The sequence below is a fragment of the Carcharhinus amblyrhynchos genome, chromosome 2 (assembly GCF_965287045.1).
Source record: "Carcharhinus amblyrhynchos chromosome 2, sCarAmb.v2.hapA, whole genome shotgun sequence".
Classification (NCBI taxonomy): Eukaryota; Metazoa; Chordata; class Chondrichthyes; order Carcharhiniformes; family Carcharhinidae; genus Carcharhinus; species Carcharhinus amblyrhynchos.
In genome coordinates, this window is record NC_137325.1 from 44,327,689 (window position 1) to 44,345,588 (window position 17,900).

General features: G+C 40.4%; 1 protein-coding gene across 3 annotated transcripts in view; it reads right to left on the minus strand.

The window, feature by feature from the left end:
• Positions 1-12,633: 12,633 nt before the first annotated feature.
• Positions 12,634-17,900, minus strand: part of lpcat1 (lysophosphatidylcholine acyltransferase 1) — a 181,561-nt gene continuing 176,294 nt past the window's right edge. For all 3 annotated transcript variants that reach the window (XM_080205155.1, XM_080205164.1, XM_080205173.1), the window contains exon 14: positions 12,634-14,432. In XM_080205155.1, the coding sequence (XP_080061281.1) occupies positions 14,239-14,432 (194 nt within the window). In that variant the 3' untranslated portion in view covers positions 12,634-14,238. The remainder of the gene's footprint in view (positions 14,433-17,900) is intronic.

A 17,900-nucleotide genomic window follows, 5' to 3' on the forward strand; every position in this document is an offset into this window, starting at 1 on the left:
TGATGTTACGAGGTCTAAAGTTAAGGAGAGGGTACAGGTAAGGGAAGAGGCCGAGGATGTCCCAATAATAGAGGGAGTAGGGGGCGTGAGTATGGTTGGTGGCGTTACGGCAAATAGGGTCCAGGTGAAGGCTGGGATGAAAGCGCTGTATCTGAATGCACGAAGCATTCGGAATAAAGTGGATGAACTGATGGCGCAGATCGACACAAATGGATACGATCTGGTGGCCATTACAGAGACGTGGCTGCAGGGTGACAGGGACTGGGAGCTGAATGTACAGGGCTATCAAGTGTTTAGGAAGGATAGGCAGGAGGGAAAAGGGGGGTGTGTAGCTCTGCTGATTAAGGATAGCATCACGGTGGTAGCAAGGGATGTTATTGGAACCAAGGAGCAGAGGGTGGAATCGTTGTGGGTGGAGATTAGGAACAGCAAAGGGAGGAAGATGCTGGTGGGTGTCGTCTATAGACCCCCAAATAATGATCTGGAGGTGGGGCGGGCTGTTAACGCGCAAATAAGTGCGGCGTGCGGGAATGGGGGATTTCAATCTGCATATTGATTGGTCGACCCATGTTGGACGCGGGGGGGCTCGAGGAAGAGTTCTTGGAATGCTGCTGGGATAAGTTTTCTGGAACAGTGCGTGTTGGAGCCGACGAGGGAGCGAGCTATCTTGGATCTGGTGCTATGTAATGAGGCGGGTAGAATTAGGGACCTTGTGGTGAAGGATCCTCTTGGGGAGAGTGATCATTGTATGGTGGAGTTTCTGGCACAGATGGAGGAGGAGAAAGTGGGTTCCCGGACACGCGTCCTTTGTTTGAACAGAGGGGAGTACGGTAGGATGAGAAGAATTGGCGAATGTGGACTGGGGGAGCGCGTTGGAGGGAGGGTCTGTTGAGGAGCAGTGGAGGATCTTTAAGGAGATCTTTCTTGGTGCTCAGCAGAAATTTATTCCGATGGTCAAAAAGGATAGTAGGAGGAGAGGTAATAAGCCGTGGATAACGAAGGAGGTGAAGGAAAGTGTTAAACTAAAAGCGGAGGCGTTTAGAGTAGCTAAAAGTAGTGGGCGAGAAGAGGATTGGGAGAGGTTTAAATGTCAACAAAGATTGACAAAGAAGTTGATAAAGAAGGGTAGGAGAAACTATGAAGCTGGGCTAGCGCTTAATATAAAAAAGGATAGCAAGAGTTTTTATAAATATATAAAAAGGAAGAGGCTGGCTAGGGTGAATGTTGGTCCTTTAGAGGATGAGAAAGGGGACCTAGTGGTAGAGGATGGGGATATAGCTAAGGTATTGAATAACTTTTTTGTTTCTGTCTTCACGGAGGAGGACGTGAATAATTTGCTGGGTGTTAGCGATGGAAAGGTGGTAGGACTGAAGGGTCTTAATGACATTACTGTTACTAGAGAGGCGGTGCTCGACAGACTGGAGGGACTGATTGTGGACAAGTCCCCAGGACCGGATGGAATGCATCCGAGGGTTCTGAAAGAAATGGCGGAGGTGATAGTGGATGCCTTGGTGGTTATTTTCCAGACGTCGCTGGATTCCGGGGAAGTGCTGGATGATTGGAAAACGGCTAATGCTACGCCGTTGTTTAAGAAGGGTGCCAGGCAGAAGGCGGGGAATTATAGGCCGGTTAGTTTAACGTCTGTGGTAGGTAAAATGTTAGAATCTGTCATTAAGGAGGAAATTGCGAGGCAGCTTGAAGGGAATTGCTTGATAGAGCAGACACAGCACGGTTTCATTAAAGGGAAGTCGTGTCTGACAAATTTACTGGAGTTCCATGAGGATGTGTCTAGGGCGGTGGATAGAGGAGAGCCGGTGGATGTGGTCTTTCTAGATTTTCAGAAGGCGTTTGACAAAGTACCTCACAAGAGGTTATTGCAGAAGGTAGAGGGACATGGAGTTGGGGGTAGGGTGTTAGCGTGGATAGAGGATTGGTTGTCAAATAGGAGGCAGAGAGTGGGGGTCAACGGGTGCTATTCGGATTGGCAGATGGTGACTAGTGGAGTGCCCCAGGGGTCGGTGCTGGGGCCTCAGCTTTTTACCATTTATATAGATGATCTGGAGGAGGGAACCGAGTGTAGAGTGTCGAAATTTGCTGATGACACCAAGATTGGGGAACGGCAAATTGTGCAGAGGGTGTGGAGAGTCTACAGAAGGATCTAGATAGGCTGGGCGAATGGGCCAGGAAATGGCAAATGGAATTTAATGTTGGCAAGTGTGAGATGGTCCACTTTGGTAGGAAGAATGGTAGGAAGGACTATTACTTACGTGGCGAAAAACTGCAGCAGGCGACGGTGCAGAGGGACCTCGGGGTCCTTGTGCATGAGTCGCAAAAACCCAGCTTGCAGGTGCAGCAGGTGGTCAGGAAGGCGAATGGGATGCTGGCCTTCATAGCGGGGGGGATTGAATATAAAAGTAGGGAGGTCTTGCTGCAGCTGTATAGGGCATTGGTGAGGCCGCAGCTGGAGTACTGTGTGCAGTTTTGGGCACCGCACCTGCGCAAAGATATTTTGGCCTTGGAGGGAGTGCAGAGGAGGTTTACTAGGCTGATACTGGAGTTGAGGGGGTTGAGCTATGAGGAGAGGCTGAATAAACTGGGCTTGTACTCGTTAGAGTTTAGAAGAATGAGGGGAGATCTCATTGAGACGTATAAGATGATGAATGGGATGGATAGGATAGAGGTGGAAAGACTCTTCCTGCTCAAAAAAGACAGTAGGACTAGGGGGCACAGCTTCAAGATAAAAGGGGGGCGGTTTAGAACGGAGTTGAGGAGGAACTTCTTCACTCAAAGGGTGGTGAATCTCTGGAATTCTCTGCCCGTTGAAGTGGTGGAGGCTGCCTCGCTAAATATTTTTAAGACGCGGGTTGATGGGTTTTTGATAAGAGAGGGGATTAAGGGTTATGGGGAGAGGGCGGGAATGTGGAACTGAGCCACGACAGATCAGCCATGATCTTATTGAATGGCGGGGCAGGCTCGAAGGGCTAGATGGCCTACTCCTGCTCCTATTTCTTATGTTCTTATGTTCTAAGTAACTCTGAAACAACTCCAGCGTGCCTGCCTCCACCACCGTGCTTGGCAGAGCATTCCATACCCCCACTACCCTCTGTGTGAAAAACCTCCCTCTAATATCTGTGTTGTACCTCTGGCAGGTGCAAATCACAAAGAAGTGCTTTGTTTGTTGTAAATGCCATTGGGGCATTCTGAGTTTCTGAAAAACACTATTCAAAAACAAAAAAATAGAAATAGGAGCAGTAGACAATATGGCCTATTGAGTCTACTCCACCACTCAATACACTCGTGATTGATCTTGGCTCCAACTCCACCCAGCCCCCTATCCCCCATATCTATTAATTAATTACCTACAAGACCAAAAATCTGTCTATCCCAGGGTTAATTGTATTCAATGATGGGGCATCCATAACCCTCTGGGGTACAAAACTCCAAAGACTGATAACATCTTGAGTGAAGTAATTTATTATCTTAGTCCTAAATGATCCTGAAATTGTGCCACTATTTTTGGATTCCCCAATCAGTGGTAACAATCTGTGTTGTTATAACTTTACAGGAGGATCCCAGAATGGAACCCTAGTTCAAAAGATTGTAAATTATTTTTATTTTTTAAGCAAATATTGAGGAACAGAGTCACAAGACTAATTTTTAATAAACATTTATTAAATTATAAAAATGAATTACAATACTCCACTACTTTCTATTCTGCTTAACACTTCCAAACAGATTTAATATTAATAAAGGTGACAAAATACATTTGAAGCTACAATCGTCACATCAGCACACAGTCAATATTTGTGGATTTCTCCTCAGAATTCCGCCAGGTGATTGTCACATGAGAGGGTCTAAACTCTACTTCCAGAAACAGGCTTTAAAAACTTCTCTTGCAGCAAAGTAGTCACTTAATTATCTGCATTCTAAATCCGGTTCATATTTTCCAACAGGAGCAGTTAAACATAGCTTCCACTCCACTTTTAGCAGTAAATCCATGCCAGGGCTTTGGACCAGCTTTTGTGACTTGCGTTGCCTTAACGATTACACTGTTACACCAGTTTTTGAAGTCCCGATCACAATGTTACAATTCGTTCACACACAAATAAAAACATTCCACCCAGTTGAGGTACTTTTGGAAAAAAACGTTTTTCTAGTGTTTCTCACGAACTGATCTTTTATCATTGGTTTTCCGGACAAGAAATCTGTTCTCCAGTATTCTGTGATCATAGAGTTTCAGACATCACCTTGTTACCACTCTCTGCAGCTTTCACTAGCATGTTACTAGTGTGAAACCATAGCACTGGCTGTCTAAACAATTACTGCATTTTAAGGTTCTACCTTCAAACAAACCTGAAACCCATCCAATCTTTTTTCAAGTCTCTAACTCAACTAGCTATTTTCACCAGAGATTTCTTGACAAAGGGACCTGTCTGTTGCTCCCACAGGTTGCCAAACCATTATCGGGAGACCGCATTCTGAAGTTCTAAAACACAATTCCACCCACTTAAAACTGGTTCCTTTTCCATGTTCAACCTCCTGAATTATACTTTTTTGTCTCCCACCTTAAATGTTGACAGAAAATTCCGCATACTCCTCCTCCTTCAGTCAGGTTGACTGGCTCTGATGTACCACAGTCTTTTAATGTGTAATGGTACATGATTCCTGTTTTACAATCCACAATTTAGCAACTTTTAGAAATCTGAATATTTCCAGTGACTGACTGGATCACACAATATCTCAAGTTCCAAAGCTTTTACTGCAACAAATAAATTCAAAGCAACATATTAACTAAATAATATTTTAATAGGCAACATTTATTCTAACCTACAAAATGTTTCTCCATTTAACTTCTAAAATGACTGACAATCCCCATCCATGGTTATACTCTCCCTATCCCTTGAGGAGACTGTTATGGGCGACACAGTAGTAGTGGTTAGCACTGCTGCTCTCAGTGCCAGGGACCTTGATTCTTGGCTTGGGTCACTAGCTGTGTGGAGTTTGCATGTTCTACTTGGCTCTGCATGGGTTTCCTCAGGGTGCTCTGGTTTCCTCCCACATTCTGAATGATGTGCTGGCTAGATGCATTGACCCAAAGACTATGGCGACTAGGGGAATTTCACAGTAACCACTGCAGTGTTGATGTAAGCCTTACTTGTGACATTTTATTCTCCCAGGTCTTTATAGAATCATAGAAACCCTACAGTACAGGCAGCCATTTGGCCCATCGAGTCTGTACTGACCACAATCCTCCCAGGCCCTATTACTGTAACCTTCATTTACCCTACGAATCCCTCTGACACTAGGGTCAAATTTAGCATGGTCAATCAACCTAACCCGCACATCTTTGGACTCTGGGAGGAAACTGAAGCACCTGGAGGAAACCCATGCAAACCCGGGAGAATGTGCAAACTTCACACAAGCATTTTATTTAAAGCTATTCTCTGCTCTCACTGGCTTGCTTCCTTTTTCCTGACTACATCAGGTATCTCAATTCGTGAACTAGTTTTCACAGTGAGGATTACTTTAGAGACGTTCCCCCCGCCCCCTCCTTAGCTAAAACTAAGTCTACCTGCCACATTTGAATACTCACAAATTTGGTCTGTTGAATTTGAGCTCAAGCTCCCATATATATTCTACATGGTGAATAATAGAGGCTCGGTACTCCCATCTTGCTGTTCATTCTCCTTTTTCTGTTTCTTGTAGACTGTGTCAGTGATGTTCAGGGTAGCTTAGGAAAACTTGCAACCTAAACTTACAATGCTTGCCTGGGGACTATTCCTTCCTAAAGTTCATCTCCATAGCAACATAAATCACATGGTTCTCATTTCCAGGTAGAAATCCATGGAATAGCTATTCTTCGGACCACAACTTAAATCTCTATTGAAATTAGACAGTTTAATGTATGTAACATAAAATGAAATACCAAAGTCTTTTATAGGCATAAAAGGGTGGTGAGAGGAGGAGTAGGGCTGATTATGGATTATCAAGGAGATTTACACTTGGAAGCATAGGGCATGGCTGAGATATTAATGACTACTTTGTATTTGGTTTTACCACAGAAGGTGGTGCTATCAAGGCCATGATGAAACAGGAGGAAATTCAGTCATGAGAAGGGTTGAAAGGGCTGGAGGTATTGCATAAGCTGTCTGCATTTGAAGTTGACAAGGCACCAGTGCCGAATGAGCTGCATCCAAGGATATGGAGAAAAGCAAGAATGGACATTTCAAAACAACTGAAATTGGTTGTTCAGTCTGCCTTAGACGTAAGGGTAGTGCCAGAGGACAAGAAAATTGCTGACACTACACTCTTGTTCAATTGCACGTAAGAATACGCCCTGCAACTACAAATCAGTCAGTTTAATTGCAGTGGTAGGGAAACTCCTATAAACTATAACTTGGGACAGGATTAGTCACATAGATAAATGTGGGTTAATTAAGGAGAGCTAGCATGGATTTCTTGAAGGAAAATTATTTTAACTAACTTGGTGTTTATCGAAGGTGTAACAGAGAAGGTCGATAAGAGCAATGCTATTAATGTGGAGTTTTCGGCTTTCCATAAAGGCATTTTATACAGTTTCAATACAACAGACTTGCAAGAAAAATTATAGCTTTGAATAAGAATGGTAGTAGCAACTGGATACAAAATTGGCTGAGCGATAGAAAACAGAGTAATGGTTAATGGATGTTTATCTATCAAGAGGAATGTTCCCAGGAGGCGGTGGTATTGGAACTCTCATCTTTTCAGATTTATTAATTGTCTAGATCTTAGTGTAAAGGAAACAATTTCAAAATTTGTGGATTATACAAAATTGGAAGCATTGTAGACTGAGGAGGAGAATGCACTTCAAAAGAACATAACCAAGTTGGTGAAATGGATGGATAGGTAACAGACAAAATTCAATATGGAGAAATGAGAGATGATTGCAGGGAGAATATAAACTAAACAACTTTAAAGGGGGTGCAGGAGCAGAGGGAGCTGGATGTGCAAATCCGAAGTCATTAAACGTGGCAGGACAAGTGGTTAAAGTATACAGTATCGTAGGTTTTATTAATACAAGCATAGAATACAACACCAAGAAGGTTGTGTTGAACTTGCACTGGACTTCTGCTGAAGTATTTCCTGACATCACACCTTAGGCAAAATGTGAAGATATTGGAGAGAGTGGAGAGTGAGAATAATTCCAGGGATGAGAAGCTTCAATTTTGAAAATAGATTGGAGAAGTTGAGACCCTTCCTGAGAGGAAAAGAAATTAAGAGGGGATTTGACAGAGGTATTCAAAATCAAGAGGGGCCTGGAGAGGAGAGATAGGATGCAACTGTTCCCATTGGCAGAAGGATTGAGAACCAGAGGACACAGATTTAAGGTAATTTGGAAAAGAAGCAAAAGCAGTGTAGAAAAAGCACATTCACACGAGCAGTTAGCACATGGCATGCACTGCCTGAGACTATGGCAGACACAGGTTCGATCAAGGCGTTTAAGAGGGGATTAGATTACTTGATCTTCAATTCCTTGACATATTATTTTGCTTTCTAGTACGAAGGTCATACCTCAAAAAGGATAGATGTGGGTTGGCGAACTAATTCCAAAAATGTGGGGGAAAGTCATATTATGAAATGTTCAAAGTTCAACAATTTAACCCATAGTTAGCAATCTTAAATAGCACTGAAAACTTGTGCTCCAGACTAGCCACACCCCAAGAACTTCCAGAACATCTGCAACACCGGCATCTACCCAGCAACAATGGAAAGTTGCACAGATTGGATAAGTCCAAGGCGGCCAATTATCACCCAATCAATAGCAAAATAACAGACTGTGCTGTTAAGCAACACTCACTTGGCACTAACATGCTCACTGATATTTCGATTCTGCCAGGGCCACTTAGCCCCTGACCTCATTATAGCCTTGGTCCAAACATAGACAAAAGAACTGAACTCAAGAGTTAAGTGTAAATGAGTTACTTAATATCAAAGCAGCATATGACTTGTGTGCCATCAAGGTGCCCAGCAAATATGGAGTCAATGGCATTCAAAGATAATTCACCACTGATTGAAGCCACACCTAGCACAAAGGAAAAGGTTATCGTTGTCAATTGTCTGAGTTTTGGGACATTACCCGGAGGAACTCCTGCAGCAATGCCCTTGGCCCAATTGTTCTTAGTTGCTTCATCAATGACCTTACCTCCATCTTAAAGTCAGAAGTGGTGATATTCTCTGAAGATTGCACAATGTTCAGCACCATTTACAATTCCACAGATACTGAAGTAGTATGTACGCATATGCAGCAAAACATTCAGTCCTAGCCAAGTGGCAAGCAACATCTGTGTCACATAACTTTCAACAATGACCATCTCCAACAGGAGAGTATCTCTCCATGACAGTAAATGGCATTACCATTGCTGAATTTTCTATTACCAGCATCCTAGGGGATTGTCATTTACCAGAAACTGAAATGGACCTGACATATAAATTCAAGAACAGATCAGAGGCTGGGCAATCCACGTTGAGTAAATCACTTCTTGACTTCCCAAAGTCTGTCCACCAACTACCAGGCTCAAGTCAGGAGTGTGATGGAAAACTCTTCACTTGCCTGGATGAGTGCAGGTCCAACAGCACACAAGCAGCTCAACACCATCCAGGACAAAGCAGCCTGTTTGACTGGCAGCTAATCCATCACCTTAAACATTCACTCCCTCCACTAATGATATAATGGCAATGTGTACTATCTACATGATGCACTGAAGCAACTCTTTCAATAGCACCTTTCAAACCCTCGAACTCTATAATCTTGAATGACAAGGCCTGCAGTTGTGTGGAAACACCACTAGCTGCAAATTCCCCTCAAGTCAGGATAGTGAGTGATTTGGATGGTGTTCCTTCAATTGCTGAGACAAAAGTCCTGCAACTACTGGCAGTTGTTCAAGATCATGGCTCACCACCACCTTCTCAAGAGCATTTAATTTAGTAAAATTGGCTTTTCCCCAATTGAAAACTTTTATTCCTGGTGTGTCCTTGTCCCCTTCTATAACTATACAAAATTTAATTGAATTCAGAGCACTACTATTAACACACCCCTCCCATCTTCCCAGTTACATTCCCCAAAAGTTACATTTCCCAAATTAATAAGTTATAACTTCCCCTTCTCCTGTTGGATTTACAAGATACTGATTAAGAGGTTCTCCTGAATGCATTTCATAATTCTGAGCGCTCAATACCTTTTGCACTGTTTAATACTAACTATATATACTATCCAATTATTTAGAGTAGTTAAAATTTCATGTTACTGCCCTATGTTTTATCACTTCAGAAATTTTCCACCATTTGCTCTTCCATCTCTGAGTGTTTGGAACTACAAATACATTCCCAGTAGTGTGACTGGCCCCTATTAAGCACCAAATGTTTAGTTGTCTATTTTCTAGCCTGTTCCCCCCCACCCTGCTTTGCGCATTCATTAAATTTCTGCCTTCCATTTCCAGCTTTGTTTCCCTTCCTTCTGTGTTCGGAAAGATTTTTGTACCTTTGAACGATACGAATGTTCCTTAACATTAATTTTCTTTATCTTTCAGCCAGTGCACTATTGTAACTATTTTAGACCTTAGTTTAATAAATATAGTTGATGCTTCTTATTACCTATTACGCAGACTTCTTGACTTTGTTTAAATAGCAGAAAGGGATATCTGGCTTCTCCATCCATGAAGGATTCAGTCGCTTTTATGTTAGGATTCTATTGACCATTCAAATGCCTTGCCCATCAGCAGAATTTGCGTAGACTTGGGCAGAGCACTACATAGGGGGTTTAAGGCAATTTTGTTGTTTAATCTGAGACAACAAAAGGAAGTCAAAATTTGCCACCTCAAAAATGTTTTATTAGCAGGGCAAAGATAGACATCATGGCAAAATACTTGAGACTATTCCATTTATTCAGCGCATTTTTGGTGCGCGCTGTGCAGGGCCAAATCTGAATGCATAGGTTTCTGAAGTTAAAAAAATCATGTAATTATTTTGTTTTGTGCTCAATAACCCATTGGCAAAACATCATGTCATTCTTATTGATGTTTATTTATACAGACAACTCAAATAATTTCACTGTGAAACACAAAATCCAATGTAAGTTTGAGCAGTAATCCCTTTACGTACAAAGAAAACTTGAAAAATATCAGTTATTGCAACAGATTTCCATACATAATCCATCATGAAACTTTAAGTAACATATCCAATTTTGTTCAAAGTAAATGTAAAATACAGCAGTAAACAGGTAGTAAAAAAGCAGCCTTCTGCACATTTCATGAATCCTTTGAAAGACAACCAAGGACAGCGTGCCTACTGAGGTATTTTTTGAAATAAGTATACACATTAAAAAGCTTACAAAACCCAATGTGACCTATGTCAGATAATGGAGTTACATACTGATGCTGTAAATGTTATTAATGTTTCATTTACATGTTATGCAGTTAATACACTAACTAGACATCTGTAAATGCTGACATGATTATGCAGTCACTTGAAGTTAATTCAAAACCAGGTAATTTATCTCCTTTCAACTATAATCCCAACAATCTCAATCATTGTGTATGTCGAATGTAAATCTCAAGTTCTGGGTGTTGATACAGCGACCAGTTTTCATAATACACAATGCCCAACCTTCCCAGAATTTATGTTACATAGTTTTCTAAATCATGATTGAAAACATTCATTCTTACTACAGTGAAATTGTACTGATCCCAGGTTTCAAAATCATGTGACGCAGTCACCTTTTGTTGAAACATACAAAAGGGGAATTGGAAACAGCTGTTCAGTAAGATATACATACAAAATAAAGTCAAAAAGTCCTCAGAGTACAATACTTTTCAAAGAATATCGCAAAAACAATTAATGATTTATCTGGAATTATCCACAAAATTTGGACAAGTCCAAACTCTTCTCATTGCACTGTAATCCTCATTGAGGCTCATTACATATTGTGCTGGAGTGTATTTTTTTTCTGTAAGCCACAAACCCGATTGAAAAAAGAATCTCAAGTTCAACATCTTCAACACTGAATATGATGTGTACAGTACCGAGATTTATTAACTTTTGTTCTGATTCACCAGTATTCACATGGAAGGATTTACATGCATATATTAATTCTAAAAAAAACTCACAATTATGCAACAGTCGCAATTAATTTTGAAGACAATTTGATTATACAAGTGGCAGTGCCAATGTGTATTATTCAGCAGGATTATGCTAATATATTTCATCACAGTATCCACAATTTTGTTTTTTCTCACTTCAGTTCGAAAATTTTCCTGATTAAGTTAATGGTCATATTAACACTGCTGGACGTTCATCAATAAATGCTTCATATCATCCAACATGTGTTCAACAAAAAGGTGCCTTTTAGAATACATCAAACAATATTCTGTCAACTAACTTATATTGTTCCTTTGTGATGTTATCCAAAATTTAAAATGCACAATTGTTTTAAATAATGAGCTTCAGCATAATTCTCAGTTAACTGTCCTTACTCAGCATTAACTTACTCAAGTTCCATGTTAAATACGAAGACTTTAGACTGATAGCAAGTTAAGACACTTAAGCAAATCCAGTTGTAGATGTCCCATTCATTGGCTTCAGGTTATCTATTATTATATACACCATCATTCAGCCAAAAGGGTAGAACCAACAACTGCAATTATAATACTTCAAGAGAAGAGCAGACAATAGCTTAAAAGTCAACACAATGCCATGTTACCACTCCTAAAGCAGTGTAGTAATATTTTTCAAACACTGTTTACATATAGATCCATTGAATAAAACTGCACCATGGGTGAAAAAAACTAAGAAGCTAATGAATGTAAAGTGGCAGAGTTTACTTAGGACATTTACTTTACACTCAGTAATGGGAGTGGATGTGTAAAATCAATCTATATGGGCAAAATGAAGGCTTCCTGTACTCCTGTGCCCTCACCATTTTAACAGAATTCAGACCTAGATGAATTATAATTTTGCTTACAAACATACACTATGTTTCCAACTATTTAACTTTAGATGCTACAAGGCAAATAAACTTTTCTTAACTGTCTCTTGTTTTGACAAGACCAAACACCTTTAAAGGGGGAAGTTCAATTTCTGTCCCCCGCTGTTGGAAATCACTTTTCTCCATTTTATAACTTGGCAGTCTAATTCCGCCTCCCTTTTATTCACTCCCTTCAAAGGAACAAGAAAAACATACAAACTACACACTTTCAGTACATTTATTCCATCTTCTTGCTGACAAAAAGCAGAAACATCAGCATCTCCAGATGATCCGATTTTCTCTGGCAGTAGTGCTCAATCAGCAATACTCAAGACTTATGACCATCGCCCAACCATGAACAATTATAATAAGGTGCTATCACCAGAGGTAAATGGGAACCAACCCTGTCAGTAATGTGCATCAATTCAACACTGACCCAGCTATATGAATTTCCACTGTATCTCAATAACAATTTGCCAAACTAAGGATGATTTTTTTGATGCCGATCATATGTTCTGCCTGCTTCCCAAGTTGAAACAGCAATAATTACAACTGTCCAATCCTCAGTGGAATAATCTGAGGATGAGTGGGGTGAAATCTTGCGAGTCAAACATTTTTATGAAAGTTCCATACATGCAGCATCCTTACCTATTTTTCTTTGTGGCTGTTAGCTGCAAGTCAATCATATAGCCTCATAAATACAGATCTCTCAGGAATTGCAATATTAATGGTCATTCTAGACATTACCATGGAAAACATTAGGATTCCAGCCATAACGTGTGAAGCTACTTTCAGCAGAAATAGCTACATGACAGAACATGAATGAGAACCAGTTAGATATAAAAAATTATTCGAATCGCCGAGTTAATTTTGTGTGGCCTGGCAAAATATTTTATAGAATTTCTATTTAGTCTATTGCAAAAAAAAGTAATGTCCAAGATTTCCACTCTCCTGTATAACCTGTACTGTCCCTTCCTTTTCAAGTTGACAGACATTATTTATTGTTTCCCTTTTATAAGTTTAAATGTTTTGAAAAAAATCAACATAGGTAATCCTACACTATAATTAGATATGTATTCATACAATAAGCCAGAATGTGAATGCACTGTGCAATATTCCTGGCTAGCACGCATATCTATGATTCATATACTGATAGAAAATTCCATCTTATTTTAGAATCAGAGAAACAACTTTACCTTCCCAAGTTATAGACAGGGTGGCTATTTTCACAGACTGCACAAATTGTTCAGCCTTTGGCATAGATCACTGCATTCAAAATTTTGAAATCTAATTTGCTTCATATGTCATCTGCTTATTGGTCCATTATAATACTTATTTTCTTGTTCCTTTCAAGTTAATTTGCTTTATGGTATTTGTACACAGAGAACGTGTTCTGTTACCAAATCAAACAAACCCATTCTAATCACTGCTTATGAAGTTAACTAATTGAATTGTATGGAGTAATTACCCTCAAGGATTTTCCATCGCAGTTACACTAAAAATAACAAAGCAAGACTTTAAAATAATTCCTATGCAATTATAATGGAAAAAAAACCTGGGGTTACAATGAAGCTACATACAGAAAATTAGTCAAATGTTAATCTGAACACTAATGCATACCCTCATGTTATTCTTTATACTTCATTCATATTGGAAACAGTTTCCTCTCTTCAGTTGTTACAGCAAGAGCAAGGAGCTGTGACGATGCTTAAAATATTAAGTAAGCAACAGTATCCTACTTAGCACATCATTAGAGAACAGACCGCACCACGCCAAAAAGGTTTGTTACACTGTAACACTGGTAGGAAAATATGATACCCTCATCTCCTGCAAACATCTTTTTCAAAAGCTGCTTTGTGGTAAGATTAAGCAGATGCAAGATAAATGGACTGGAAATGATAAAAACACAAACGCGCTAGCACAATTGCAGCTACAAGTTTTAAACGTGCATAGTCACCATAACACATATACCATAAATATGAAAATGGAATGAATAGGTGCTTGGTTCCCTTCAAGTACAGGTACAAATAATAAGTATTTTCACAATCTTGGCTTCCAACGTCATTTGAATTTTTGTTTAAAAACCAAGCTCAACTCAGATTATACTGGAGAGATGATGAATAGAGAAAAATGGCAGTAAGTTCATACAGGAAAGGGTATTTAGTCAGGTCAACAAAAGTAATGTGTGTGCCTTAAATTGGTCCACCCCTCTCACCAGGAGAAGGAACATACCCAAAGAGTTAGTTAAGCTTTTTATCCAAGGTGCTATCATCTTTCCCCTCCTCTTGGTCATCAGGTGAGAAGTCTGTGCAAAATCCATTCGCAGTAGGAGCAAGTTGGTTTTCCATGCAGCCTGTAAAACCCATCATCTGGTCCAGGTAAAGATACTCTTCAGCATAATCAGGATTCATACATGAAAACGTGCAGAAGTCCACTGAAGTTAGAAAAATAAACATGTTATTATGAATTCTCTATTTTTTATCCTAACCACCATACCAAACAGTGGCAGGAAGCATTACATTCCAAGATTCTTTACATCCCTAGATCTCAAACATTTTTGGGCTGGACGTGGCGAGAAGAAAAGGTAGCATATTTGGCTTGCACCATCCCTTCCATGTGGATGTTATCAGAATAGGAAGAACTACATTGTCAGCAGAAGATTATGGTTGTGTAGTTATGCTACTTTTGTTTTTATTCATTCGTAAACATGAGTATCACCGGAAAGGCCAGCACTTACTGTCCATCCCTAGCTGGAATTATCACATTTCAGGTATATCAGTAGATACAGATCCATAGAATCCCAGCAATGCACAAGAAGGCCATTCAGTCCATCGAGCCTGCACTGATTTTCTGGAAGAGCATCTTACCCAGGACCATTCCCCACCCTATCCCCATAACCTGTACATTAACCATGGCTAATCCACTTAAACTGCACATCCTTGGGCTGTGGGAGGAAATCCATGTAGACACGGGGAGAAAGTGTAAATTCCCCACAGACAGCCACCAAGGGTTGGAATCGAACCCAGGTCCCTGGTGCTTTGAGGCAGCAGTGCTAAACATTGTGCCACCCATTATGCTTTAGTAATCCAGGAGGTCTGGACTAAGAATCCAGTGAATGCAAGTTAAAATTTCAGTTTTAGAATTAAAATTCATTAAGTTGCTGGAGTACTACAAAATAGCTAATGTTCTTTATGGAAGGAACCTTTTGTCCTTCCCTGGTATACGACTCCAGCCTCATATGAAGTGGCTCAGCATGTCACTTAGTTGCATCAAACTACTTCTAAGAATAACGATAGCCCAACAAGGTGGTAGCCCACCAATGTCTTCCCAGGGAAATCAGAGCCAAGCAATAAATTCCAATACTGCTAGTGATGCTGATGTCTCAAGAATGAGATAGGGAGAAATCAGACCATTCCCATCTATACTGCCCAGTTCAAAGCTTGACTCTATAGGTCCAGATTCTGGCAAAAGCATTTTTTTTTAAATGCCAGTTTCAAAATGCAAGTTATTTGTGTCTCTGTGGCCTATTTTCAACTAGAACCATTTGTTCCCTTTTCTGCTGTTACCACTAGCTCCTACTTCAACCAACTGAGACATGGGTTAGTGGCAACAATCTGGGCTGCTGTCACTCCCACATCAATGAAAATATCTAATTGTGGGATTTGGGATGGGTATTCACTAAGTGGCAAGTGACACCTCAAGAACTTTTGCTGTTAGTTTATAGTAGGTGCTCCACATGATGATAGCCAGCCATTGTAATGTTTGTACAACTATTAACCATCTAAGCTTATACAAATAAGGCAGACTAATGACTACATAATCATAAAAAATTAACAGTTTATCAAAAATAAATTTTAAAAATACATTAGTGACCTTTGATATTGACATGTTTACACTTTTATCACTTTTGTTTTCTTTAAGTACTTATTTCATCTGGTACTAGCATGCCTTAGATGATGCATAAAGCTCCAGCTAGATTGAGGTGAGGCAATCCAAATTGTTAATCTTACTGTATCTTAATGACATTTATAGTTCAAACAACCCAATCTTCTGATTATTGAAATTTTGCATTGCAATCAAATAATTGGTTTTGTGTTGCACTTACACCACAGGGACTAGAATTCAAATTCAATTTATTCTTGACTCTGTATATGTAGTATCTTATATGGCCAAACAGTTCTAATCATATACATACTGATCTCTTTGCAGTTGTAAAGAGAAATTCCTACATCTTTAAAAATCCCCACACATAAACTTGCCATACTAATTATAAATGCAGGCACCAGGCGGCACTATCAAGCACATCTGGGCTTGCTCTATTCCACCCCACTTTTCTCTTTCAAACTTTCAGTATTATCAAACTTATTTTGCATGTTTTAAGTTTATTTTTGTTCTGTTTAATATAAATAAATAACAATTTGAAACTAAAGCACCTATGTTTCTATAGTGCTTTTCGTGGCTTCACCAGACCAGAGCGGTGGCGATGGCCTAGTGGTATTATCGCCAGACTATTATTCCAGAAACTCAGCTGATTGTCTGGGGACCCGGGTTTGAATCCTGCCACAGCAGGTACTGGAATTTGAATTCAGTAAAAAAGAGTCTGGAATTAAGAGTCTACAAATGACCATAAAACCATTGTCAATTGTCGGGAAAAGCGATCTGGTTCACTAATGTCCTTTAGGGAAGGAAATCTGCCATCATTAACTGGTCTGGCCTACATGTGATCCTAGAGCCATAGCAATGTGATTGACTCTCAATTGGCCTCTGAAATGGTCTACCAAGCCACTTGGTTGTATCAATCCGTGCAACGTCTCAACAAAGAAATGAAACCAGACAGACCTCCTGGCATCAATCTAAGCACTGGAGAAGACAATGACAAAACAAAAAGCCCTGTCGACCCTGCAAAGTTCTCCTTACTAACATCTGGGGGCTAGTGCCAAAATTGAGAGCGCTATCTCACAGCTAGTCAAGCCTGACAGTCATTCTCACAGAATCATACAGATAACTCTCCAGGACACCTCCATTCCCAGCCCTGGATATGGCTCGTCCCATCGGCAGGACTGACCCAGCAGCGGTGCAGGCACAGTGGTATACAGTCAGGAAAGAATTGCCCTCGAAGTACTTAACATCGATTCTGGATCCCATGAAGTCTCATGGCTTCAAATTAAACATGGGCAAGGAAACATCCTTTGGTTACCACGTACCACCCTCCTTCAGCTGATGAAATACTTCAAGTGAACAACACTTGGAGTAAGCACTGAGGGTGGCATGGGTGCAAAATGTACTCTGGGTGGGGGACTTCAAATGTCAGCCACCAAGAGTGGCTCAGCAGCAGCGCTACTGATCGAGCTGATCCAGTCCTAAAGGATATAGTTACTAGGCCTGCTCTGCAGCAGGTGGTGAAGGAACCAACAAGAGGAAGTAACATGCTTGACCTCATCCTTACCAATCTGCTGGCTGGAGATGCACCTTTCTATGACAGTACTAGTAACAGTGACCACTGCACAGTCCTTGTGGAGACAAACTCACCTTCACTAGAAATAACCTCCATCACGTTGTGTGGCACTATCACCATGCTAAATGGAACAGACTTCGAATAGATCTAGCAACTCAAGACTGGGCATCCATAGTACTTGGAAAGTATTATAAAGTGTATAGCAGACAATTCTTCATACATCAAATTCCTATAAGGAATAGTTGCAAGACGACTTCTGCTTTAGATCTTCACTGAAGTATAATAGCTCGTTGCTTCAAGTAGTCTTAGCATCTTAACAAGTTGGTGTGCACTTCAAATGATGTTGCACTCTCTGTAACCCCCATGACTTGCCTGGGTTTGCTAAATCTCACTTACTGTACTGTCTGGAGACAGTACACATCTCTTTAACCTGGGCTTAATGCTCCT